At 39.5% G+C, this 27,206-nt stretch overlaps 2 protein-coding genes and 1 non-coding gene across 4 annotated transcripts in view; 2 read left to right on the forward strand and 1 right to left on the reverse strand.

Annotated features, from left to right (window-relative positions):
• Positions 1–608: 608 nt before the first annotated feature.
• Positions 609–1,321, reverse strand: LOC149069939 (peptidyl-prolyl cis-trans isomerase H). Its single transcript, XM_089249977.1, has one exon. The coding sequence runs from the start codon at positions 1,242–1,244 to the stop codon at positions 687–689; it is 558 nt and encodes a 185-aa protein (XP_089106103.1). The 5' UTR covers positions 1,245–1,321; the 3' UTR covers positions 609–686.
• A 464-nt stretch (positions 1,322–1,785) lies between these two features.
• TRNAG-GCC (transfer RNA glycine (anticodon GCC)) lies at positions 1,786–1,856 on the forward strand. Its single transcript has one exon. It is a non-coding gene; the product is annotated as a tRNA-Gly (tRNA).
• A 10,319-nt stretch (positions 1,857–12,175) lies between these two features.
• Positions 12,176–27,206, forward strand: part of LOC149069941 (uncharacterized) — a 35,186-nt gene continuing 20,155 nt past the window's right edge. The window contains exon 1 of one of the 2 annotated variants that reach the window (XM_089249514.1): positions 12,176–12,289. The gene's annotated coding sequence lies outside the window, so the exon portion shown is untranslated. The remainder of the gene's footprint in view (positions 12,290–27,206) is intronic. The other variant, XM_089249509.1, reaches the window with a different exon arrangement.

Consider the following 27,206-nt stretch of genomic DNA (forward strand, 5'->3'; position numbering starts at 1 on the left):
TGACGGGAAATGAATCGCTCGCAGGCAGAGATGGGCTCGAAGGTCTGTTTGAAACATTATAGTGAAATCGGCAGCAAATAAAATATTCACCAAAAATAGATTATACTTTAATTGCTCCTTAGATGCTTTTGATAAGTAGCCGCTTCTTATTAGTTTACAGTTGAAAACTGAAATTGCAAGATGCAGCCAAATGAAGTTTCAAAGTGACAAGTAGAAGCTTACACCCTCCTTCCATCTAGCAAGCATAGGGTTCAGCCTTGACCCGAAATCAACAAGATTAGTTTTACTCACTAGTTTGGAAACTCACCTACTCCCTCACTTGCTTACCCACATATTCATATGGTCACTGACTCGCTCACTAACTTGGTAACTTACCCACTCATTTAGGGCTGCCAGATTCAAAAACTAAGAAAGGAGGGCACGTGTACGCACCCCTTTGTGACGTTACTTTTCCCAATATGGCCCTACATTGAAAATCACTGTTTTATACAACACCGATTTGTGAGGGAGGTATTTCACCTATGTTATAATTTAACATGATTTAAAATTTTTTGGCAACAACATGTTTAAAACAAGAAGCGATGCAATGGCCATTTTCATGGCTAGGATTATGGAAATGAAATTGTCAATTTATTTGGAATGAAGAGACGAGTCCAAAAACAACAATGAGGGGGGGGGGGAGAATGTCACATTTCTCCACACTGCGATATGATGACGGGGATCTTGGGCTTGTTGTTGGGACCCGTGGGAACGTTTTCTATCTTCCTCATGACGAGCAGTCCGTCGAGTATCCTACCGAACACCACGTGCTTGCCGTCGAGGAAGTCGCACTTGGCGCAGGTGATGAAGAACTGGCACCCGTTGGTGTCCTTGCCGCTGTTGGCCATCGACAGGAGCCCCGGCCCGTCGTGCTTCAGCTTGAAGTTCTCGTCCGGGAAAGTCGTCGACCCGTAGATGCTCATGACGCCCGTGCCGTCGCCGTTCACGAAGTCGCCCCCCTGGATCATGAAGTCCTTGATGACTCGGTGGAAGATCGAACCTTTGTAGCCGATCGGGACGCCGCCGTCTTTCTTGTACTCCCCGACGCAGAGCTGTCGGAAGTTCTCGGCCGTCTTCGGGACGACGTCGGCGAAGAGCTCCATCTTCATTCGGCCGACCTCCGTCGTTCCGACAGTGATGTCGAAGAACACGACCGGGTTGTTCGGGTTCCGCAGCTGCTGTTGAATTTGATTCCAAGTCGACATTATGGATTCCTTAACCAAGCAGAAAACACCTCGTGTCGATATTCAACCGTAAACAAACACGGGATACACACCGCCGATCATCTGTTGCCATTCAGTGAAACCATAAATCGGATGATATCCATGATAATGATGACGATACGTCCCGATTTCTTTGAGACAGAATCATTTATTTTCTAGTATTTGGATCCTTTTATTAAAAATGCTGATTTTATACCGAGTGTGCTAATAATGTTCTATTTTTTTCTTTTAATATGTCACTGAGCTATAAGTAAACTTTAGTTACTTATAATAATATTACTTATATACAATACTATATTTCTCCTCTAAGGTTAGACCTCGGATTTGGGAAAGGACATTGCTGCCATCTATCTTTCCCAATGTATAATAAGTTATCAGTTGTGTTACTGAATTCGTTTTTTATTATTACGATTTGAAATCTATAAGAAAACAAACGAAAAACACTAATCAAAACATACGCAAATGTGAAACATGAAATCATTAAATATTTGTTATATACATGTATATTGCTAATGCTTCTGTCGCATCGGTGGTTCAGTGGTAGAATGCTCGCCTGCCACGCGGGCGGCCCGGGTTCGATTCCCGGCCGATGCAGCAATTTTTTTTTTTTTTTTTTTCTTTACCATTAATAATGCCTGATTCAGATTTGGTTTTTTGGGTGTTTGTGTCGCAAAAAAAGAAAAGGACAACGATACAATAAAAAAATTTTATTGAAAAAAAATTACGAAGGATTTTCAACATCTCTCTTTATAAACCAACTAGCTGATACCCGGCGACGTTGCCCGCCCCGTAAAAAATGTATAGCTTATTAATTACTTCTTAATCAAAAAAATTTCTGCATCAAGTAAGAAAAAATTACTTTTATTTTTAAATATTTTAATTAAAATCTTCAGGCAATCGCTTGTGGATACACAATACTTTTTCTTTTTCCATCTGGTGTGTAGATGTACAAATTTTTGCTATTACCAACACGCGAACAGGCGACGAAAAGGTGTCCGTGTGAAAAACAGGGCTCAAGTAAGTTGATACCTGCCACTGGCCTAACGACTGGCCTTGCGCTTTGTTGATTGTCATGGCAAAAGCTAAACGAATCGGGAACTGTAATCGCTTGAAAGTGAATGACATTTCTCCAGTGATAATTGGGGTACGTGGAATGAAGACGTCTTCTTTTGGCACATCCAGTTAGAATCGTTGCTTCGATGATGTAATTGTGCAATTTCTTCACGCAGAGTCTGTTGCTATTGCAGAGCATTGGTGTTTCCAAATTTCTCAAAATCATTATAGGTGCTCCGACTTTGAGGGTCAAGTTGTGTGGTGGCACACCCGGAATATCCAAAGAGTTCAGAAATTCTGCAGGATACAGAACTGTCTGCGCTGTGTCTGTGACAGTGTCAACCGATTTGTAAGATGTGGAGTCTCCCGAAATAATTTTTAGGATTTTTCCGTTGATCTTGTTCACACTGCCATTTTTCGGTGCCAGAATCGCACTCTCACAAAGCCACTCATGGTTTCGGTGATTTTGTTGAATGTTTGGGAAAACGTGGTCTGCAAGTTCTTGAACTGAGTTTATATATATAATAACTGGCAAAATCCAGTTGGGAACGTTATCAGTCTAGTGCTTGGGTCTACGGGAATTCTTCCATTGCCAAGTTTGATCAACTGATGTGAAAATGGTAGCAGTGCTGAGTCATTTTGCAGTTGAGCTCGCATGTTGGTGGATAATGATAATTTTTTAGCTTCATGCCAGAGTGTTGATGTCCTAACAAACTCGAGGCGACCACCGATAGACAGAACCTTCACTTCCAACCCATCTCACTAATGGCAGTAAATTGCAATGTAGCGATATGGCTAGAGTTGGTGTTTGGTGAAGTAGAGTGCTGATGATTTGAGGCAAGCATTGAGTTCATCAGCTGGCGTTTAACATTTTTATTCCCAGTTTTATCGCCGTAGTTGTTGTTTTCTGTTGTTAGTGACGCCATATGTCCAGCTTCTACAGCGAATATTATTCAAACTCCTTTTAAGCACTTTTTAAATTGAAACTATACCTCAACGATGGGTGGTTGATGAGATAAAGGCCACATTAGCACTTACAGGACACCCTGTATACATGCAAGCAAAAATATCTGGTGCTTCCAGGGTTTTTTTTTAATTACTGGGAGTATTGGAAAAGAGCCAAACCATTATAAAGGAATAAACTGTAATGATGGCAGTGTTAAAGATGTGACAAACCATTATAAAGACATATACACGTCTGAAACGCATTGTTGGGAACCACGGTAACCAAAGTAAACGTTCCGAAAGTGATTGTTGAGGCCCCCAAAACCATTGTTGCCCGACAGTTTTTCGCCCATTTCGGGCATTTGCCCAGCTCTGACGAACTTTTAAAGTAGCCTACGGCTCAATCCCGGTCCTGTTTGGTATATATGCAAAATCTGGCGATGATCGGTCTAAAACTGTAGATTTGTATAAAGAGCATACATACATACATACATACATACATACTTTCACATTTATATATAAGATATTAACATAGACCAGAGTCACGTAACTAGGATTTTTGCCGCCCGGAACGAACATGATTCTGCCGCCCGAGGGCCAAAATTTATTTTGCCGCTCCCACAACTTTGAGGAATTCGATAATTTCATAACGTTTACACCTCAAATAGCCGCCCCTAAATTTTGCAGTTGCTTCCCTTCCTAGTTACGGCCCTGAAACAGACTAAAAGAAAAACGTTCGGAGGAGATGTGCGTAGATGCACAGATTAAAAAGACGCAAAATATCAGCGGCCGTGCATAGTAGGGTTCAGACATGGGCGGAGGTACGGGAGGGCCCCCCCCCAGCGTCAAAGGTGGAGTGGACTGATCTAATGTATATACGTATATATGGATTGACATCATCATCATCGTGCCCACTCAGCAATAATGACCATGCCCCCCCCCCCCCCAGACTTAGCTAAGTCTATCTCCGCTTATGGGGGTTCAGATAACGTATTATTATTATTTCGCATCAGTGTGTCGTCTCTCTTAACGACAACAACATTAAGCAACAGTGCCGTCTAAAGAGCACCATAGGCCTCCGGGCAAAGTGATTTCTTTGAGCCCCCCCCCCCCCCGTTTCTAGCAGGCTAAAAATACCCATTTGTCAACAAACATAGCAACAGTAACTGCTCTTGAAAAACCAGATCTCCTAATTATAACAATGATGTGATTTCATTTCCGGTCAGCAAATTATTTCTCTTATTCGTTTGCAGTATTTTATATATTAAGTAGGGCCCGCAAAAAATTATTTTCTTCTTATTTATTCATTCTTTATCTGTTAAATATTTTTTCCTAATTATTCATATTTTGCCGGTCAGTATTTATTTATTACTAGTGGGCCTATGCAAATCATTTCCGATATTTATTTATTACTAGTAGGCCTACGCAAATTATTTCCAATATTTATTTATTACTAGTAGGCCTATGCAAATTATTTCCAATATTTATTTATTACTAGTGGGCCTATGCAAATTATTTCCAATATTTATTTATTACTTATTACTAGTAGGCCTATGCGAATCATTTCCAATATTTATTTATTGCCGGTATGCAAATTATTTTCTTTTTGGCACGCAAATTATTCCTCATTTTTATCTTCTGATCCTAAAATTATTTCTTATGGTTTTGCCGTTCTCTATTTTTATTTATCTTATTTCTCTCGTTTCTGCCGGCATGAAAAGGATGAAAAACGTTGTATTTAATACATTAAATTCATGCCCCCCCCCTCCCCTCCACAAGAGTCGGGGACTCCGAGCCTACTCTGATCATTTTTTGCTTTTTCACACTATAAATTCAATATAGAAGGTCCCGTGGAAAATCCGAAATGTGGCTAGGGACCTGCCAAACATCCCAGCGTATGGACCCCGCTGCAGGATGTAAAGGGGGCATGAATATATTCTTTCCATGACTCTTCATGAAACAACCTGTATACTACGGTAACAAAAGAAGGTTGGGAGTTTTTTTTTTAAAAAAAAGCTTTCATTGCTTTTGAACAGTGTCGTCTTAACGCATGGGGCCTCAGGAGAAGAGGGGCCTCACAAAAATGAGATCCGATTGAAATTTTCTAGAATTTGCAAGGTAGGGCCTCAGAAAAACCAATTGGACCGGGGGCCCACGATGCTCTTAAGACGGCCCTGCTTTTGAATTTCTCTTTTTAATTTTTTTTTCTTGAATAACAAATCAACCGTTCCACATTTCGTATCTCAAATTTCATGTTAAGAAGAACGGAATCCAGAGAAAACAAACTTCGCATAATTTGCTATTTCAACGCCACAATACTTGAAAACTGACGAAATTGAGAATAAATATAAAATGATAATAGAACCCCAAAGGCTTACCTATCAGATTTAGATCTGGACTCATTAGGTCTGACCATTCCAACTCACGTCAAAACCTTGCAGTAAACCTTGCACGGATGGGTGTAGATGTGGGAATAGGAACCATTGACCCGTTGAAACAACTTACAATGGGCCCTCTATTGCAGGGGTTTCCAACGTAAAGTTTCGCGCGGAGCCCTTCATGATAAGACTGTTCAACGTAACTCAAACAAATATTTGAACATTTATAAATAAATAAATAATAATAATAATGATGTCCCCACTGCGCCGTCTCAAAAGGGCAAATTAAGAGAGGGCTTAGGCCCCCAACTTCAATAAAACATATTTGTTGTCATAAATCATTGTGCCAGATCCTGTGGAAGCCCCTATGCAATGAGGTCCTCACATGCCCCTCACAAGTAAGAGGGTCTGGCAGGGGCTCCAGTCTGGGGAGTCCCGAGATAATTCTCTCTCATCATTTTTTGTTTTTACCACTACAAATGGATAATAGATGGGCGCGTTAACAGTCTGACCCGCTAAAGATCCCAGCTTAGGGTTCCTGGAGCCCATGGGTCCCCATACTGTGCCCGGATGGGACTCGTGTTTATATGGCCCTGGGTGCCCCGTAAAATACACGTATAAATTCCGCAATCTAAGAATTCTCACTTCTAGTGGTAAAAAATTTCCAAAAAAAAAAAAATGGATCAAGAGGTCTGGTTATAACCATCACCACAAACAGAAGAAACCTTCCGTACAAGAACTCTGACAAATTTCTCAACGGAAATGATTATGATGCCAATCGTTGTGAATCAGAGTGTTCATTAGCCCAGGGAGCCTCGGGCTCTAGGTTGGGGGGGGGGGGGAGAAGGGTGAGTAGAGATTGTCCCGGAGAAAGGGAAAACTTTATTCCTGCATTAAAAAATTGTCCTCTAACTTTTTTTCCCCCAGATAGTGGGCGCATTCTTTTTTATTTTGCTATCTCGATATCTGCGCGATGACGCAATAAAAATTCTACCCTATGCAATATAGGAAATTCTTGGAAACTTGTCTTAGGGAGCTAGTTTCTGACTGAGCAGGTCTGGATTCGATTCCCGGTTCGGGCATGGATGTCTACTAACAAATTCCCTGGACAGATCGTAAAGATCTCTTGGGAATACGTGCTGATCACACATGGGGGAGGGGACAGAATTATTTTTCTCTGCTCAGCAAAAAAATCTAAGTGCATTGAAGCATTTTCAGTCACTTTCAGAGAGACTCTGAACGCCCATATTTTGCGAACTGAAAAAGAAATGGTGCCTTTCTTTGTTACTTTTGTCCATAACCTATAAACGGGATAAAATTCAATTTTTATCAGTCAAAACGCGTGTTCTGGAAAATATTGAAAACTAGCAAAAAATACCCGGCGCTTCCCGGGTTTTCTTCCATTACTGGGAGGATTGAAAAAAGTGACAAAAACCATTATAAAGTAATAAACTGTTATATATAATACTGGCAGCATCAAAGAAGTGAAAAACATTGTAAATGCATATGCATGTCTGATTGTTAGGGAACGACGGTAACCAAAGTAAACTTTCCGAAAGGAATTGTTGGGGCCCAGAAACCATTGTTGCCGGACGGTTTTTCACCCGTTTTGGGCATTTGCCCAGCTCTGACGAACTTTCAAAGTAGCCCATGGTTCAATCCCGGTATTGTTTGGTATATGTGCAAAATTTAGCGACGATCGGTCTAAAATTGTAGATTTGTATAAAGAGCAAACATACATACATACATAGGCCTATATACTCTTTCACATTTATATATAAGTGTGCGCCTATAGTTTGTATATACTGTGCGTGCGTGTGTGTGTATTCCACGTAAAACATCATTGAACTGGGACTACTGCTGTCATCTATCAAATAAAAAATACAACTTTTGTGATTCTACGATTGAAATCGAGACGACCGGTTTTTGATTAATGCGCCGCATAGGAAAAGTTAATATAGCATGATATTGATAAATATTTTTTGAGCAACAATATCAGTTGAATTGTCAAGTTCGCTTCGAAATTTTCATAGTTGCTATTTATGTATGGTAAATTAACGTTAGTAAGATGCGTAACAGTAAGCCTCGGTTCGATTCTAGTTTACACGTTTTTCGATTATAAGTTATAAAACTCTCTGTGCATTTTACTGATGTTAGTCTACCAAACACACAAACATCAACTGTTAAAATTTTTTAAGCAAACTTGGTAATTCAACCTAATATTATTGCTCAAAAAATATTTATCAATATCATATTATATTGATTCTTTCTATGCGACGCATTAATCGAAAACCGATCACCTCAATCGAAGAATCACAGCAGTTTCATTTTTATTTGATGGGCTGGTTCACATTCAGTGATGTTTCTTGCATATACAGTCGAATCCCGTTATAACGAACTCCTTCGTTATAACGAAATTTCGTTATAAAGGAATTCCAGGTTTTTGCATTGCTTCTACATAAACTTCAAAAGGGGGGGGGGGATTAGAAAAGTGTTCGTTAAAACGAGATTTTCGCTACAACGGTATTCGACTGTATATTCAGGATGATTGTTCAATTCCCCCTTACCGCATTTTACTGACAAACCATCTATTCTCGAGGCATACTTCCAATCAAAAATGTATCCAAATAACGTGTGGAACTCAGGTACGACATTCATGTTGCAATGGGTTGTATAGTTATCAAAATAAAATAAAAAGAACCTTTTTATGCGAGCACCCTGTCCTCGAAAACCCAATTAGAAACTTGGTGCCATGTCTCTCATGAGGACAAAAAAAAACAAAAATTCCTCGTTTTAAGTGTACTAAACACCAGATTAAAATATGCAAATATCGCGAACTCTTGCTTTGAAAGTTTTTTCAAGTAAAGTCTATATAATTTTGAGACAAAGGCTGGTACTTATTTTTTAATGTTTGTTAATTCAGGGAAGAGGAAAGGGATTTTCAAAATTCAGGGATTAGAGGAAAAATTCTGTTCAACCAGGGCCGTCTTAATTCATGGGCCCACCCGGGCACGGCTTGGGGGCCTCAAGCAAAGAAGGGGCCACACAAAAATGAGAACTGGGTGAAGTTTTCAAGAATTTGCCTCATGGGGCCTCAGAAAAATCATTTGGCCCGGGGGCGCACGATGCGGCCCATTAAGACGGCCCTGTGTTCAGCTATTTGCGAAATGACTTTGGTGGCATGGGGTTGCCACCCCAAATTTGAGATAGAAATGTGGAACGGTTGATTAGTTATCCCTTTCAGCGGCAATCCCGAGAGATCTCGTCAAACTCGATCTGCTTTATTTCAGTCACCCCGAAATATCTCGTCTTCTAAAAACGCGTTGAAGTTGTTTTTACTGTAAAACATGTTTTCCATTTCCCTTTCCCCCCCTCCCCTTCACTCCAATCAACTGCCAGTGGGCGGAGTCAGCTCAGCTCTTGTTCAAGGTAAGATAAGAGAAGGAGCGAGAAAAAGAGTAAGCTCAGTAGAAATAATATGCAAAAAGATTTTTTTTTCCAAAAAAAAGAAGTATTTCTCCTCCTATAGAAAGCCACACTCGTGATAGCAGGTGTTATTGTATCATAGTGAGGGAAATAAAAGCGGTGGGTGGAGTTATCAGCTCGCAATCGGAAAAAAAAAATTATTCTTGAAAATAAGTGGCGATTTGTGAAGGTTTCGCAAATGTGGCAGTTATAATGCTGATCGGGATAAATTTTTAAAAACCGCTAAAAGGGTTAAGTAAAACGATTGTAGCCTATATGCAATTCTGCGATAGACTATAAAAATGCTCGTATTAACGGAACAACTCATTCGACGGCTCATATAGAAATCATACAATTTTCAATTCAATGAAATATCGAATCAAACGCAAAAAGGAGGTGCGAGGATTTCTCTATCCATCTACCGTAAACGCGAGAAAGATAACCAGAAAAGAGCTTGTTTTGCGTGAGATCGCCGCATAATGTTTGCCCAACGCGATGGACACACACGCACGCACGCGGTGGCAAGCCCATAATATTTCCAAGAACGTAACGTTGCAAAATAAGAAAAGGACAAAACACGCAAAACTCCGAGCTGAACGTAAAAACCAGGGGGAGACCCATAATAAAAAGAAGACACACACACACACAATTGGTGAGATTTCTATTCTCGGATATAACGTAATGTCTTTTTTCCTGTGATTGTGTGGTTGAAAGGAGCCATTCGGCGTTGTTTTTCCCCGACATGATTTTCGAAACAAAGAAATAGAATAAATACTACACATGGTACACAGTAACACGTGGATGTAATAGCGCTACAAATATACTTTCTCTTGACAGTTTTGGGACTGATGTTGTCAGCCTTATCTCGGTCACTGTGTTATCTTCTCACCTCTTTTTCATTTTTCAGATAATATTATGCGACAATGAATTGAGAAGAAAATGTATTCCATATTGTTCAGATCGACAACATGAGAAATAATTAATGAAAAATATATTCCCATTTATTAATTACAGCGTTATTAAAATAGATTTTTTTTTTGACAAGGCAATTTTATTTATTCTTTTAATCATGCATACAGTGGAACTTCCCGTAACGGACACTTTTCTGCATGGCCCCCACATCCTGAAGCAGGGCCCCTAGGCTGGGATATTTTACGGGCCCCCAACCAGACTTTCACGGGCCCCTTCATGATAAATTTATAGCGTGAAAAACAAAAAAAAATGATGAAAATCATCCCGGGCCCCAGGGCTGGAGCCTTGTCAGCCCACCCCTTGTGGGGGCCATGCTTTTCTGATCCCCCAGGTTCCGTGGAATGGGGATTTAATGTATTTCACTCCCCGTTAGCGGACAGTAAAATCAGACAAACTCTAATTTTTTTCTCTTCAAAACTATAATTTATTAATTTTTGTCCATTAATCGAGAATTTATCACGTTCAACGGTGATTATGTATAATCAGTGCCGTCTTAACTCATGGGCCCACTCGGGCCTCAGGAGTAGAGGGGCCTCACAAAAATGAGATTCGGTTGAAATTTTCTAGAATTTAGGAGGCAGGGCCTCGGGAAAACCAATTGGCCTGGGGGTACGGGTAAAAATAATTAATTGGTTTGATGAAGAGAAGAAAGGTCATACATTTTTTCACGTTTATGACACTTTCCATTATTATTTGAGAATTATTCATAATCGCTGGTGAAGGAGAAAAAAATGTTGTGAAATATTTCAAATCAAGCTTTCTTTAGTGAGGTGATTATGCACAACCATCGCACTGGTGTTAACTTTTACACCCACACACGCAGTAACGTATGCATTTCAACATAAACATTTACAGGAACTAATTTCGACCGAAGCCAAACGTTGTATAAATGTGAAAGTCGTATAAATGAGATTCCACTGTACATCGTACTTCCCCCATTAGCGGACAAAATTTTTGGTCTCGTGGGTGTCCGTTATCGAGAGGTTCTACTGTGTATACAAAACTTATGTTATCTATATACGGTATATAAAATAGCACGTCCTGACTGACCGAATGATTCAACATCATCGAGCAGAAACCGCTGAAGCTATAAATATTAAATTTTGTCAGCAGTTTTATTCTTTGATGTAAGGGCTCAATAAGAGGGGGGGGGGGTCTTTCAAAATTCGACCCTTAAGGGGTAGGCTATTGGGGGGGGGGGGTTTCAAAGATTATATAGAGAAAATCACGCTGAGCCGAAATCGCTGAAGCTATAAATATGAAATTCGGTCAATATTATATTTTATAATATAGAGACTCGCGAAGACGGGATTTCTGAGAATTCAACCCCTAATGGGTTCACGAGGGGTTCAAATGTTATCTGTGGGGAAATCATCACTGAACAATTTTCAGAACACCAAATCCACGAGAGCGAAGCGGCTTGTTGGTCCCCAACAGTAACCGATCTAACACTATGCCAGACACTTGTTGTGTTATATATAGGCGTTGCCGACCGCAGCGCCGTACTCTGATTGGTTCCATATCTCTTCATTTGCATACGCATGCCTGTACAAGTTTTTTTGGCTCTTCAGTTTATATAGATATATAACAAGTTTCAGTGGATAATTTTTGTTTCAGAATGTTATACAACAGACATGTTTTTGGCCTAATTTTTGCTCAATGTTGAATAAAAAAAATACAATTTTTTTGTTTGGCCATGAAACTAGTCTTTGAACCAGACATTTATTAGCTTATCAGCTTGGAAAAAAAGGTCCTTATTTTCTCTCTTTTTTTTCTCCTCGACCAGTTTCTTACCATGTTTACCTTTGGATGAAGAACCTTGAATTCGCCTCTTACTCCATTTAACAAAGAAGAAGAAATCGCAAGAAATTTATAATTTTTATCGGGAAATTTTTGTTTTTCTCGTATTTTTAGATTAAATGGATATAAAGAGAGAAAAAATAAAAAAAATCTCATAAAAAATACTCTAAAAAAAAGTACAATTATTTACGCCGAAAAAAACCGAAATTTCGCCAACGAGGATTTTCGTTTTGAATTGCTTTGGCGCATTTTACACTTATTTGGCGAAAAGACGACTTATTTTGCCAATCCGAAAACAATATTCTTCGGCTTCTCTTCATTTGTGAGTTTTCCGTTATAACGGGAAGAAGGTTACTTTTATTCTAGGCATCGGGGGGGATATTATCTCAATTGCCGTATTTTATTTACATCGAGGTAGGAGACAAAATTTCAATATTTTTTGTGTAATTATAAAATTATGAATATTTTGTAATTATAAAATTATGAATATTTTGTAATTATAAAATTATGAATATTTTGCAATTATAAAATTATGAATATTTTGCAATTATAAAATTATGAATATTTTGCAATTATAAAATTATGAATATTTTGTAATTATAAAATTATGAATATTTTGTAATTAGGGCTATTATAATCAATAATTGAATTATATGACTGTTTATTTATGACTATTGCGATTTATAAATGAATTGTTTATGAGTATTTTAATAAATAATAATAATGAATAGTTTTTTTAATAATTATATTGTAGTTATTCCAATTAATTGAATGATTAAAATATTTTACATTCATAATTATATTAAAAAAAGATGAATAACACACGAGGAAAATATTTAGAGATATGTTCTCATGTTACATGATTATTAGTAGAGTCCGGATTTATATATATATATGTATAAGTGCACATGCAATTGCATATTTTAGCACTTTTTGTAGTTGTGCATATAAATGCATTAAAATCACCAAAATTTTACAGCAAGTGCATATTTTTAGCATTTTTTCTATTTTTTTAATAGCATCTACGAATGTTTTCAAGATTATTTCTAACTTTTTATTCTTTGAATTTTGAAATTTCTTCAATTTTTTCAAGAACAAATATTTTGCTATTGAGTATTGTTCGTTTCAGGGCATGATTTTAGGCATTTTTATAAATGCATATTTTTTGCAGCCCCGAATGCGTGTTTTTTTTTTCATTTTTTCGTATATTTTTTTAGTTTTACTGCATATTTTTCTTTTTCCCCTTAGGTTAGGCCCATACTCCAGTGCTTCAAATATAGATTTTTTTTCCCCATTTTTTGCGCATATTTTTCATTTTTTAGAGGAACTTCAGCATTTTTAAATGCATATATACATATATATATTTCATTTCAGGTGTTTTTTTTTTCAGAATACCTACCTATCATGTGTGGTATCACCACATTTTCAAATGCATATTTTTTTAAATTTTTTCGTATGCTTGCAATTTTTAGTTCCATATTTTGGCATAAGGTATTAGATGGATTTGCTTTAATTTTTCGCATATACTACTTTACTTTTGATTTCATGGTGTATCTCGGCATTTTTCAGTGCATATTCAGCGTTTTTAGAGCATATTTTCCCACTTAAGTGCATATATATAACCCGGGATCTAATTATTAGATATGTATGCAACGACAAATACCTAGTTTTTCAATATTTAATTATTAATAATAGTTTCAAAAATGCCAAAAATGATTTTTGACTAAAAGATTAAATTACAAAATATTTCTATAAAATAATCAATTTTTTTGTTTGAATTTCTCGGAAAGATTGATGCTTGTTTTGTAATGAATTATTGATTCAATGTTAGTTATTTTTAGAATGTCAGCATGAATTTGCATAAAATTATAGCCTATTTCTTTTCATCAGATAATCAGAAAATTTTGTATCTACTTAAAAAAACGAAGGTATGAATATTACAATTACTATTGTCATTAATGGACTTCCAATGAGTGGTCCAACGGGTCCCAAATCATTGAATATTTCAATTTAATTTGAATTTTATAAATTTCTTTTCAGTTTCTCACTTTAATGTTCCATTTTTATTATGGGCAGTTCCATTCGGCGTTGATACAGACGTTGCACAGACGTTGATAAAAGGGACCCTCAACAAAAAGTTTGTGCTCCCCCATGGCCCCCCACAAGGACGAGGCTGACAGGGTCATTTGCGGGGGCGTCGGAAGTGTTCTATACTTGTGGATGGCTCAGCCTGGTTTTTATTTCAGGGGTTTGGTTGCTCAGCCGCATGCTCACTGGGCCAGAGGTGTTATACGTTTTTTTAGATCTGTATGTTCTCTCTCAACTTGATATTCATTCATGTAAGAGATTTTTATTACTGAATTAACCCTGGGGGTGCTCAGACGAGTGCTACAAAATACTGTAGGGGGGGGGGGGCTCGAGCAACCCCGGCTCCAACGCCATTGACCATTTGAGCTCCAGCCGGGCGGCTTGGGATGATTCTAATCATTTTTGTATTTTTTTTCACATTATAACGTGTCGTTGGGACACGTTATAACGTACAGAGGACACATACGTCCTCTGTAGCTTAGTGGTCAGAGCACTCGTCCGGCAATCGAGGGACCCGGGTTCGACTCCCGGTAGAGGCAGAGATGGCCGCTGTGGTGGTCGAGTGGTTATAGTGACGGACTCGCGATGCGAGGATCCGGGTTCGAACCCCACAGTGGTGGTCGGCTGAAGTTGGTTTTCTGTGGTTCCCAACTTCAAGGCGCAAATGCGAGCCGATCTCCCCGTTAAAAAGTCTCGCCACAGAGAGCAACAGTCCTACAACGATAAATCATTCAATCATAACACTTCACTCATTGTTAGAAAAACTGGTGGCAGATGGCAGCACTACACATAACAAGCATTACAGACAAACAAAAAAAACTTCACGTCAGGTTTCACTACACGTACACGCGCATTCCCACATGTACCGATTCGTTGGGGGGTTCCGCGGGCGGGGGGGGGGGAGTGTGGACGGGAGCATGTGTGGTGTAGCATAGTAGGTAGGGCCTCCAAAAAATGGCTCGGGGATCCATGATGTTCTTAAGTCAGCCACCTCGTTGGGCAGTTTGCCTGTTGTGGCGTTGTATTTGTATTTGTATAAATTCACAAACAGGGACACACTAAAGATCCCAGCCTGGGGGGACGGGGGAAGAGGTGCCTAACAAGATGCGCAGAGGCGTATGCAGGAACTGGGGCATAGGGTGCTGCTCGTGCTTTCCCTCCCCATGAAAACAAAAACAATTTAGTTTTTTTTAATATACAGTGCAATATACAAAGACGTAACATAAAAAAACAACACAACACATGAACGACATACACAACTGAATACAAGGGTATGATCTCCTAAGGGCAGATATTACATCCATGAAAGTCATACTAATGTTTTCTCGTGGCACAACACATCGTTTTATGTAAAATTTCAATAAATAATATTTTGAAAATTAAAATACCTAAAGAAAATACCTTTTATACGATATTTTAATCCTTCAAGAAGCATAGAAGAAATGCCTAAACCCCCTATGAAATGCCATATTTTTTTAAAAATTTAGTAGGCTTTCTTTCGATTTTCAACATGTGCAAAGTAAGGGGTATAGGGGAAAAGCATTTCATTGAGAAATCAACTTTACAAAATATTTGGGCTTGCCAATGCATAAGGGAGCTTAGTAATTCAAGCGGCATCGACGAGATATCTCGCCTCCTTAAAAGCCTCTTACTTTAGTATTGACAAGGCCAGATATTTTGTAAAGATGATTTCTCTCAATTGGAATTCCCCCCCCCCCCAGGGTGTATTTTATAGGGTGTTTTGTGATTTCTGCTGTGCCGCTTGAAGGGTTAAGGAGGCGAGATATCTCGTCAATGCCGCTTAAATGGTAAATTAGGAGAAGGGAGCGGCAAAATTTGTGTAACCCTTAATAAATCCACCTCTACCTAGACAGATAGAGGCTAGGTCAGTGAGTGACCAAAAAAATGACCTAGAGACTTTGTAAGCACGTGAGTGAGCATAAGAATTATGTAGAGTGCGTGCAAGCATGTGAATGACCAAAAGAGTGATCTAGAGCCTGTGCAAACTTGTGAATGACCAAAATAGTGACCTAGAGTTTGTGGAAGCATGTGAATGACCACATGAGTGATCTAGAGTGCGCGCAAGCATGTGAATGACTAAAAAAAAGAACCTAGAGAGTGCGGAAAGCATATCAATAACCAAAAGAGTAATCTAGAGCACGTGCAAGCTTGTGAATGACCATAGGAATGACCTACAGCATGTGTAATCTTGTAAATGAGTGACCCAGCAAGGAACAGTGAGCAATCGAAAGAGTTTCCTAAATCGTGTGCAAGCATGTGAGTGAACAAAATAGCGTGCAAGCATGCGAATGACTACATGAGTGACTCGAAGAGTTTGTGATCATGGAAGTGACCAAAAGACAGACTTAGAGACACGGGTGTACTTGCAGGAGTGGGGGGGAGGAAAAGCGGGTTGCTGCACCGGGCGGCGAATTCGAGGGAAATTCGATAAAATTAGACTATAATGGGGCGGCAAAATTCGTGTAGCCCGCAAGGGTCACAAAACCATAAATAGCCTCCCTGAAAACTTATTAAGATAGCCATGATCATTCTTATTAATAATACACATCAATCAATTCCAATAAATTTTCTCTCATAAAGGCCTATGCAAAAGTTTTATCTGCCTTAATCTTTCTGGATCCCAAGGTCATATCAAGAAATGTATGGAAATCACATGCACGATGAATAGGCGTTCACTTAAAAAAACTTTGAATAAACTTGATCTTTTTCTTCTTCTTCTTGATGAAAATCAGATAATACCGAAATGAAATGCGCATAACTCTCGCAATATTTGTTATCGTATCCACTTATCATATCTAGGGTTTTTTTTTAAAATCATTTTATTCGTCGGAAATAGAAATGCTGATAAAGTCGTAAGAGAGAGATACAGTAAAACCTCTCTTTTGCGGGCACCTGCAGAACCAAAAAACCTGCAGAAACGCCGGGGAAATTACGTAATTTGGCCGTAAAAGAGGGGTGACCGTTAAGAGGGATTTTGGGTTTTACTGTATTTGAATTTTTTTTTTATTGAATCCAAACTGCTCCATGCAAATCTCTATTCGGCGTCGATTCGTTTCTACTGCAACAGAATGAAGTACTGTCATACTTCGGTTAACGAGGTTGATTCGTTCCGGAATCACGTTCGTTAGCCGAGACGTGATTCCCTGTGGGTTTCTATGGAAAGCCGTTTAATGCGTTCTAGATATTGTCGAAAATTTAAAGATAAGTTGTTTTTTTTTAACAGCAGGGAGCGCTATAAAAAAAGCACGAAAACTCACCGGCTTCAAAATCGGATAAACGGAAATCTGCAGGAATATGAGAGATGTTGAAGATCATCTTATTTTCCACTACATACACATCAAACATCAGTAAAGCTGATGCCACAACTCAGTCGAGTTCGTAGGTGTCCCCATTCATTTGTGACTTGTTCAGCTTATTTCTGTGTCTGATACATGCAGATGGAAAAGGTAAGCTCCTGGAATAATGTCCAGACTCTTCACTTTGTTGCTAAGAGTCAGTGGGGTCGCAGCCGGGGGTGCTGTAGGTGCTGGAGCAGTCGCGGTAAATTGCGACATGGGTCTCGGCACCCCCAGAAAACATTCATAAACAAAAATTTTGTATGTGAAGGCTCAACCCACGGATACATTCCGATACCCTTGCATATGAATGACTAAAAGAAGTAACCCGGGGGTAGTGGCTTCTAGGCCAGGGGTACTGGAGCACCCACGCTAATTTATGGCATGGGTCTGAGCACCCTGAATTAATTCAGACGTCAAAATTTCCTATATAAAGATCAAGACGATTTCCGACGCCCCCTGCTAGGAGTATTGCAACGAAAGAACGCCTGCTTTGAAAACACAGGCTCCTCTTCCCCCCCCCCCCCCCCCCAATGCATTTTCTCTTAATCGAATCGTTCATTTCATGTGAAACGATTCAAAAACTTTCAGGAAGAGAAGGTATACTCCCTTGGGAAAAGATTCTCTCCGAGGTGCACATGAGTTTATAGGGCTCGACGTAGGCGGAGATAGACTTGAAAGTCTGGGGGGGGGGCATGATGATGATGATGATGTCAGTTCATATATACGCAAATACATTAGATCAGTCGGCTTTACCTTTGACTCTGAGGGGGGGGGAGACAATGCCCCCCCCCCACATGCCCCCCGTATCTTCGCCCATGGGGCTCGAGTGACAGTAATTATTGGGATGATGATGATTGGCACTAAAATGCAGCTCACGATGCGGCTGTTTTATGTTAGCGCCTGCATTTATACCAATGAGAATGCTCGTCAGCCGAATCCGTAATTCGTTAGCCGAGGTATCACTGTAATGCCAAAAAAAGTTCCAAATGAAAAGAAAAAAAAATAACGATATAAGGAAGATAAAACAATGTGTGCCAATCGGAGACCGGTACATGCCCTCTTCCCGGCAGTGATGATTGCATTAGGAAGAACTGCCTCTTTCTCTGAATCGTTAGTTTTGCACTTCTACCGGAACGGACAAAATGGGAGATGTCACCAGCTGCGTCGTCAATAAAATTGCTGTAACAGGGAAGAGTTGACTACATAATTCCGAACAGCTGTTCTCGGCAATAAACAGCTCGGCTATATTATTCCTAACTGTAACAAGTGAGTTGCGCGTGACGTGAAGCACTTGTCGATGGATGATTTTTTTTAAAAGCGGTTGTGGGGCCCCCTCTGTGAAGTTTTCTTGCCCGCTATTTTTCCGTTTGAATAAGTGTGGCACTTGCTCAGCTTCCTAAGGGTCCGAGGTTAAATGCGGTATATTACTGACTTGTATTTGCTGCGAACATAGCGATGCTTGCTCATTGGCGTATTTACATGGAGCTCAGCGGGCCCAGGGCAGCAAATTTGAAGAATGAGTGGTCAATTAGTAATAGGATAGTGAAATTTGTATTGCCACAGGCGATAAAACCATAAAACCGCCTCTCTGCCGCTTCGAAGGCGGGGGAGTAGGTCAGTTTGCAACCAAAAGAGTGCACTAGAGAGTTAGCAAGCATGTGAGTGCACTAGAGAGTTAGCAAGCATGTGAGTGCACTAGAGAGTTCGCAAGCATGTGAGTGCATTTAGAAAGTTCGCAAACATATGAGTGCACTACAGAGTTCGCAAACATATGAGTGCACTACAGAGTTCGCAAGCATGTGAGTGCACTTAGAGAGTTCGCAAACATATGAGTGCACTTAGAGAGTTCGCAAACATGTGTCAGGAAAGTTTTCCGACAAGGGCGAACCGGGTATCGAACTCGCGACACCTCTAGATACCCTTTGTACTTCAGGCGAGTATCGTATCGACCTGGGCTAACCCGCGCCCTTCATGCAAAGCCTGAAAGACAAACACTGGTTTATATACACGGTGTCTAAATTGATAATAATGTTAATTACATGCATAATTAAATTTCATAGTCCTGTCTGTAGATCGGTTGTTCATCTTCGGGAATCCACACCCGATCCGCGAACCATAGAGGGTTGCGGGACCGTTGCCAGAAATTTATTTCGGGGGGGGGGGAGGGAGGGAAACAAAGTGCTATAACAATAAATTTAAAAATGTTATTCCATCAAAATCCGTAATTTCCTAACATTTCCAGACACGGCCTCGGTTCTTGTTAGAAAATTAGGGGGCCGTTCAAGTATTACGTAAGCAAATTTTTAGCCATTTTTGACCCCCCCCCACCCATGTCAGCAAAATTTCGTCATCAGCTCTGCCCCTCTGGGTCCTAACTCATATTTTCATAAAGGGTGGTTGATGACGTAAGAAACCTTCAAGCCCCCCCCCCTTGTCATCAAAAGTCAGCAAATCGGAAACCCCCTCCCCCCCATTGATGATGACGTAATACTTGAATGGCCCCTTACGGATATTTTTTATGGAATAACATTTTTAAATCTATTGTTATATTACTTTGTTCCGCCCCCCCCCCTCTCCCGAAAGAAATTTCTGGCAACGGCTCCGCAATCCTTTATGGTTCGCGGATCGGGTGTGGATCGATCCGCGAAGATGGACCATCGATCTACAGAGAGACAGGACGATAAAACTTAATTATGTGCCACATTTACACATCAGTTTTTTTTGTTTTTATTCACATAAATTCATAAATTTTAGTCTCAATCATTTCAGAATTTCATTTATTATAGTCTTTGAATTCAGAAAAAGAGTTTAGAAACGCTGATGTAAAACTATAACGTGACCTTCCGCGTGTGCATGCTCATTAAGCTGTAGAAGAGACGGGCACGGCCCGAGATTTCTGTCGGCCTAAGCAACCCAGTGACCCTGAATTGATGTCGTTCAAGTGAAAAAAACAACAACGTAAAAATGAGAACCTGCTGCCTATATATATAGGAAAGCGATTTTAGCCTAGGTTAACTATTTTCAATTGTGTGTTAAGGCTGGATCCTTTTGGAGTAATAAATCCACGTCTCGCAAACAAAATCCACTTCGATGTATTGTGACGTGAATGGCGTCCTTCAGACGGATTCTACTATTCACTATCCGTAGAATGAATTATAATCGTATCGTATTTTCACAAATATTGATGTTCAGTGACTCGTCATTTGTTATAGCCTTCGGGTGTTTCGTAATCCTTCACGGGCGGATTAAGGTTAGAAATGTCCGCCATATTTCAAACTTTCTCTTTTGTATCAAACTTTGAATTTCTTTGTTTTTTGTGAATTACTATGATTTCGTTTTCCCGTCAGCGTGATTTCAGAGGCGGGATTACGGTTTCGTTGCCCGAGTGAGTGTTTGCCGCTGTAGAAATAGCCTGCCCGCACACTTTCTTGGTCACTCCTTCTCCCGTTGTAGTCTGATTTGCTTGGCCACTCAAATTTGCCCCGGCGAAGCTCGGGAAGTTCCCGCAAATAAAGCTTAGCCCCCCCCATCTCCTGTAAATGCGCGTCTGTCTCTGAGTCACTATTCTGGTCACTCACATGCTCACACACTTTCTTGGTCACTCCTTCTCCCGTTGTAGTCTGATTTGCTTGGCCACTCAAATTTGCCCCGGCGAAGCTCGGGAAGTTCCCGCAAATAAAGCTTAGCCCCCCCCCCATCTCCTGTAAATGCGCGTCTGTCTCTGAGTCACTATTCTGGTCACTCACATGCTCGCACACTTTCTTGGTCACTCCTTCTCCCGTTGTAGTCTGATTGCTTGGCCACTCAAATTTGCCCCGGCAAAGCTCGTGAAGTTCCCGCAAATAAAGCTTAGCCCCCCCATCTCCTGTAAATGCGCGTCTGTCTCTGAGTCACTATTCTGGTCACTCACATGCTCGCAAACTTTCTTGGTCACTCACATGCTCGCACACTTTCTTGGTCACTATTCTGGTTACTCACATGCTCGCACACTTTCTTGGTCACTATTCTGGCCATTCACGTGCTCGCACACTTTCTTGGTCACTCACATGTTCGCACACTTTCTTGGTCACTATTTTGGTTACTCCCATGTATAGGCGGAAAAATTTTAAAAATTATATTAATGGCATAGGTTGGCGGGTAGAGGTTAGCATTTCCCCCGATCACTATGCATACTTCCGGTGATTCGTCCTCAACGGTTCGATGGGAGGGCCTATGCTCCCCACACTCTCTAAGTCACTTTTTGGTCACTCACTGACTTGGACCCATGCTCTCTAGGTCAGTCTTTTGGTCATGCCTATGCTCATAAACTCTCTAGGTCACTCACCAACCTGATTCTTCGCTCTTTTGGTCACTCATACGCTTTTAAATTCTTAGGTCGCTCTTTTGGTCATTCACATGCTTCTAAATTTTTTAGGTCACTCTTTTGGTCATTCACATGCTTTTAAATTCTTTTGGTCACTCTTTTGGTCATTCACTGACTTCGTCTTTTGTTCTCTAGACAGAGGTGGACCCATCGTTTTTTACCGCCGCGCCGGTGTGTAGGGTGTACAAATTTTGCCCTCCCGTAAAAAAATCCGTCTCTTCTTCAAATTCTAAGACTTTTTCTCAAGGAAACACCATAAAAACGGAAGCAAGAGCGACGAAAAATGTGTCAATATCGTATTATCCGAGGTCATCGCATTTTCAACGACGTTATAAGAGAGTTTTATCGGCATTAATCTCCATGGAAATCAGCCAGGAACACAAACCATTGACGTTATAGACGAGACGTCGCTGCAACCAAGTTTGACTGCGTAAGAAAACGAAACTACGTAGTGTGCGTGTTTCAAATAGTCTTTGCCATTTCGTGATGTCTAAAAAAACCACAACGTATTCTTTCAGTTACTCCACGGGAATTAGATTCAGTGATTATGAAACTTGGAGGTAGACGCACGTTTATTTATTTATTCTTTTGCTGGTAATACACATTGCGCCATTTCCCCCTCCTTTCGGTATTGCAAGCACGTGCAGAGACGCACAGCTGGTATCTATCAATGGCTGAATCAGACATTGGCAAACAGTGAAAGCAAATTGTTGCCACGAAGGGAACATGTTTATGTGTTTCCCTTCCTTCGTCTTCTTTTTGTGTTACTATACTATCACAATGGATGGGGTTTTTTTTTTTTATAGTAGAATAATAGTTTGGCTTGTTTCTAGTCAATAGGAATAATTAATCTGTCATTCTTGGCAACACAGCACATCGATCTAAGTAATAGTCAAATTAACAACAGTGAATGGGGGCATAAATTGTAACAGAAATGCTGAGAAACACCTTGATGAAAGAAACAATTTGAAAGTTATTGAAAAATAGAGAATAATTGGTGAAACTTAATTTCTTAGAATTATTGAAAGTTGATATTTTTTAGAATTACTGAAAGCTAATTTATTAGAAATAGTAAAGACTAATTTATTAGAAATAGTAAAGACTAATTTATTAGAATTAGTAAAAGTTGATTTCTCAGCATTAGTGAAAATTGATTTTTTTAGAATTAGTGAAAGTTGATTTCTTTGTTGAAAGTCAATTTGTTAGAATTAGTGAAAGTCAATTTGTTAGAATTAGTGAAAGTCAATTTGTTAGAATTAATGAAAGTCAATTTCTTAGAATTAGTGAAAGTCAATTTCTTAGAATTAGTGAAAGTCAATTTCTTAGAATTAGTGAAAGTCAATTTCTTAGAATTAATGAGTCAATTTCTTAGAATTAGTGAAAGTCAATTTCTTAGAATTAGTGAAAGTCAATTTCTTAGAATTAATGAAAGTCAATTTCTTAGAATTAGTGAAAGTCAATTTCTTAGAATTAATGAAAGTCAATTTCTTAGAATTAGTGAAAGTCAATTTCTTAGAATTAATGAAAGTCAATTTCTTAGAATTCATGAAAGTCAATTTCTTAGAATTAGTGAAAGTCAATTTCTTAGAATTAATGAAAGTCAATTTCTTAGAATTAGTGAAAGTCGATTTGTTAGAATTAGTGAAAGTCGATTTGTTAGAATTAGTGAAAGTCAATTTCTTAGAATTAGTGAAAGTCAATTTGTTAGAATTAGTGAAAATTCATTTCTCAGAAAAAAAAATTAATGAAAACGGACTTTTTCCCAAAAAAAATATTGGACGCAGCATTGAAGAATATCGACAATATTGTTTTGGTCACAATACTATTGAAATATATAACAATTCATTCAACGATATTATAATTAAAAGATAATATATTAATAATACTAATGTTGATAATATTATCTAAACGCTTTTTACAAAAAAAAAATGTCGACAACAATCATTCCTGCAAAGAATTTTGGCAACCGAAACATTCTCCGAACAAAATTTTGTTGCCAATATTTCATTTACCTTGAAAAACTTCATTCACACAAATATATAGTACTATAATCTGAAAATTTTTCAACACAATTTCTAAACAAACGATCTTTTCACATTTTTTCTTTTAAATTTGAGAAAAAAGATTTATCGCAAGTGAAAGTAGGTTTTTTTACTGCGCTGGTGGGTATCATGACGATCATAATAATAATAATAATGAGAATAATATTCCCATTATTGAGGGCGATTTCTGGGTTAGTAAAGCGAGGCATTTTTTTTTAAAATATAATCCGGTTAAGAACCTTCTCGCTAACAAATACTTCTCTCGCGTGACCACTTTCTATAGAGTTCGGGTTTGTTTTTCTTTGGTTAGTATGGATTTTGTTTTTGTATGCACGGTCATCGAACCATGCACGCGTACAAATGTCTGTCAAAAATATAGTTTTTCTTTCTCATTTTTCCCACTATTTTATATTCGGTTAATCCAGTGAACACCTCCTAAATCTCGAATTCGCTAAAATGGTCGTTTATGAAGAGAAAAAATGACTGAAACAGGTCATCTCTGTCGGGTTTTTATTACGAACGAAATGGTTGAAGTAGTCCTTATGTAGTACCAAGTAGTGTTGGTTACCTTCCTTGTCCATTTTCTCTTTCTTTCTTTCGTTTTTCTTTCCTTTTTTTCGTGTTCTACTAGTGTTAATTAGACCGAGACTACTTGAAGCTAATTAAGGAAGACTAGACTTTGTCTGCTGATGGTGAATCCATATAACTTGATGAATAATAATTATTCCTAGTAGGCGTGGATGATACAGGGCGATGTGACGGGAGGGGCGGATTGTGTTAAATTCGTTCGTCATCCCGTATTTTACGGGACAGACAAGTTTTCCCATTGTTTTATTTGGCTGTTGAGAGTGGCGGTCGTTCCTATCGCCCCCCTTGGATCCTTGCCTGGGCGAAGGCAGACATCCTCAACTAAGAATGCAGCGGAGGAAGGCATCTTCAGCTGCGAATGAGCAGAGGCGGATATCTTTAGCTGCGAATAAAACCGAAGTAGATCTTACATTAGATCTTAGTACATCTTCAGCTATGAATGGAGAGAAGGCAGGTATCTTCATCTGTGAATCAAGATATCGGTCCAGTGTGTACTCGGCCTTTGTGTGTAGGTGCATCGGATGATATTTTATGAAGCAGACAAATTTTCCACCATATTATTCTGCTCTTGGGAAGGGCGATCACCTCCCTCTGGATCCGCGCTTGGTTGCTAGGCTGAAAATATTTCATCGAGAAACTATCATCCTAAATAAATGCGACAAAATATGCATCTGCCACCTATGATGCCGAACTATGAGTGAAGTGTAATGATTGAAGATTTTACGGTTGTGGGCCTGTTGCTCTCTGCGGCGAGACTTTTTAACGGGGAGATCGGCCTGCTTGCATTCGCGCCTCGAGGTTGGGAACCAAAGAAACCCAACTTTAGCCGACCACAACTGTGGTGTTGGCGGAGTTCAAACCCAGTACGAATGTTTCAGTTCCCTCATAAGCTGATAACAAACCCTTCATCAGACTCAGACTATGATCCTCTTGCATGAGATGATATATTTTGGGGTTGTCTCACGGTGTCTTTGTGCGCAGCTTCTGATAGATAATGAAGTTCCTTGATTCCCGTTGCTGTCAATAGACAATGTCACTTGTCTTGTATATATTATATATACAAGACAAGTGACATTATATATATCAGTGTTTATATGTATGTATATATGTCTATATATCTCTTATATATATGTGTCTATAGTTTTCCGTGGGCGCCCTTCGAGGCCTGCTAGCGACGTGCGTATGCACCTGCCCATGCAACCTCAACTTTTTGTCTTCTTGCCCGCTGGTGGTCTTTCGGTACTTAGTGATCTTGTCTCGCCACAGAGAGCAACAGGCCTACAACGATAAATTATTCAATCATTACACTTCACTCATAATTAGAAAAACTGGTGGCAGATGGCAGCACTACACATAATAATCATTACACAAAAACAAACTTTACGTCAGGTTTCACTACACGTACACGCACATTCCCGAATGTACCAATTTGTTATAGGTTCCGCAGAGGAATATGGACGAGATGCATGTGTGGTTTAGTAGTAGTGGTACTTAGTGCTCCGGTCGTTCCATCGCTCTTCCACCATGGCTCAGACCCTCTCGGTGACCAGCATTTATCCCTATGGGGACGTGTGTATGTATGTGTGTGTGTGACATTCTATATATATCGACCATGGCTTTTTATATTCCATCACCTTCCCCCCCCCCTCCTCAAAATTTTCTGTTCTCATCACCTCCCCCTCTACCCAGCTCAAGCCAACCCATAGGATCCTAACCTTAACCCATAGCTTCTACCACCTCCTTTGGACCATTCCATATTGCCCACTTCCGAGGAAACACTGTTCTAGATAATAAAACATATGAGACAGTCTTTGAGACCAGTTGAAGACAGAAAACGGAACTATCGGTCCCAGAATATTCAAGAGACACCGGACGATTCAACCGGAAAACTCAGAAATGGATAGATATTCAGCGAGTCCTTGCATCAATCAACCTTGACAAGAAATTGCCTTTTAATTTTGGAAATTTATTCAAGTTTTCTTTTTCCTCTTTAATCTACCAATCAGATTCCTATCTATTACGATTGAATGCAATACAAGTTGAACAATTAGAATGGAGCAAATTCGCTCCAATCAATTCAAAATTAATCATTTTTTCGTAGTTACAACTGTTACATCCAGCTTCAATCTTGTGACACATTTGCATGTCTGAACGGTTCACGTTAATCAAGGTTATCTAGACAGTCATTAATCAACTGTTGTTAATTATCTTACACTATTGGAACCGATCGTAATCATTGGCTATTCGCTGCAATATCCGTTGTAATGAACATTCGTGATCCGTAAAGCACCAACAACGCGTTTTTGATATGGATATCAATAGAAAACGTGCTGTATGGATCCAGATGTCAGGGTTTCAAAAGATATTTTTTTGTTCCTTATTTCTCCCCGGGAAAAATAGGGATAAATCACGCCATTTGTTACCAAAAGCGAAATCGAAAGTGAGTCCAATTATTGCTAAAGCCAATGCAAAAAATTGCCAATGGTGCTAAATTGACACGCACGAGAATGAAGCAAGTTCATCCTGAAAAACCATGTAAGATGATGAATACAGGGCCGCAACTAGGAATTTTGTGAGGGGCCGGAGGGGGGGGGGCAACCACAATTATGCCACCCCCCTCCACAGTAAAATTCGATGATTTTATAACTGTGGGTTTTCGTTCCCACCTAAAATTTAACACCTCCTAAATTTTGTCGCCTCGGGCCGACTGTTCCCCCCCCCCGTTTGCCCAGGTCTAGTTCCGGCCTGATGAATATTCATATTTATAGCAACAATAATACCCGGCGATTATAATATTAGCAAAGCTATAATACCCGGCGCTGCCAGGGTTTTCTTCAAATTAAAGAAGTGACAAGCCATTGTAAGGGCATATCTGAAACGCATTGTTAGGG

The sequence above is a fragment of the Pholcus phalangioides genome, unplaced genomic scaffold (genome assembly GCF_987345545.1).
Source record: "Pholcus phalangioides strain wild (caught in Gottingen) unplaced genomic scaffold, Ppha-v1.0 ptg000022l_1, whole genome shotgun sequence".
Taxonomy (NCBI): Eukaryota; Metazoa; Arthropoda; class Arachnida; order Araneae; family Pholcidae; genus Pholcus; species Pholcus phalangioides.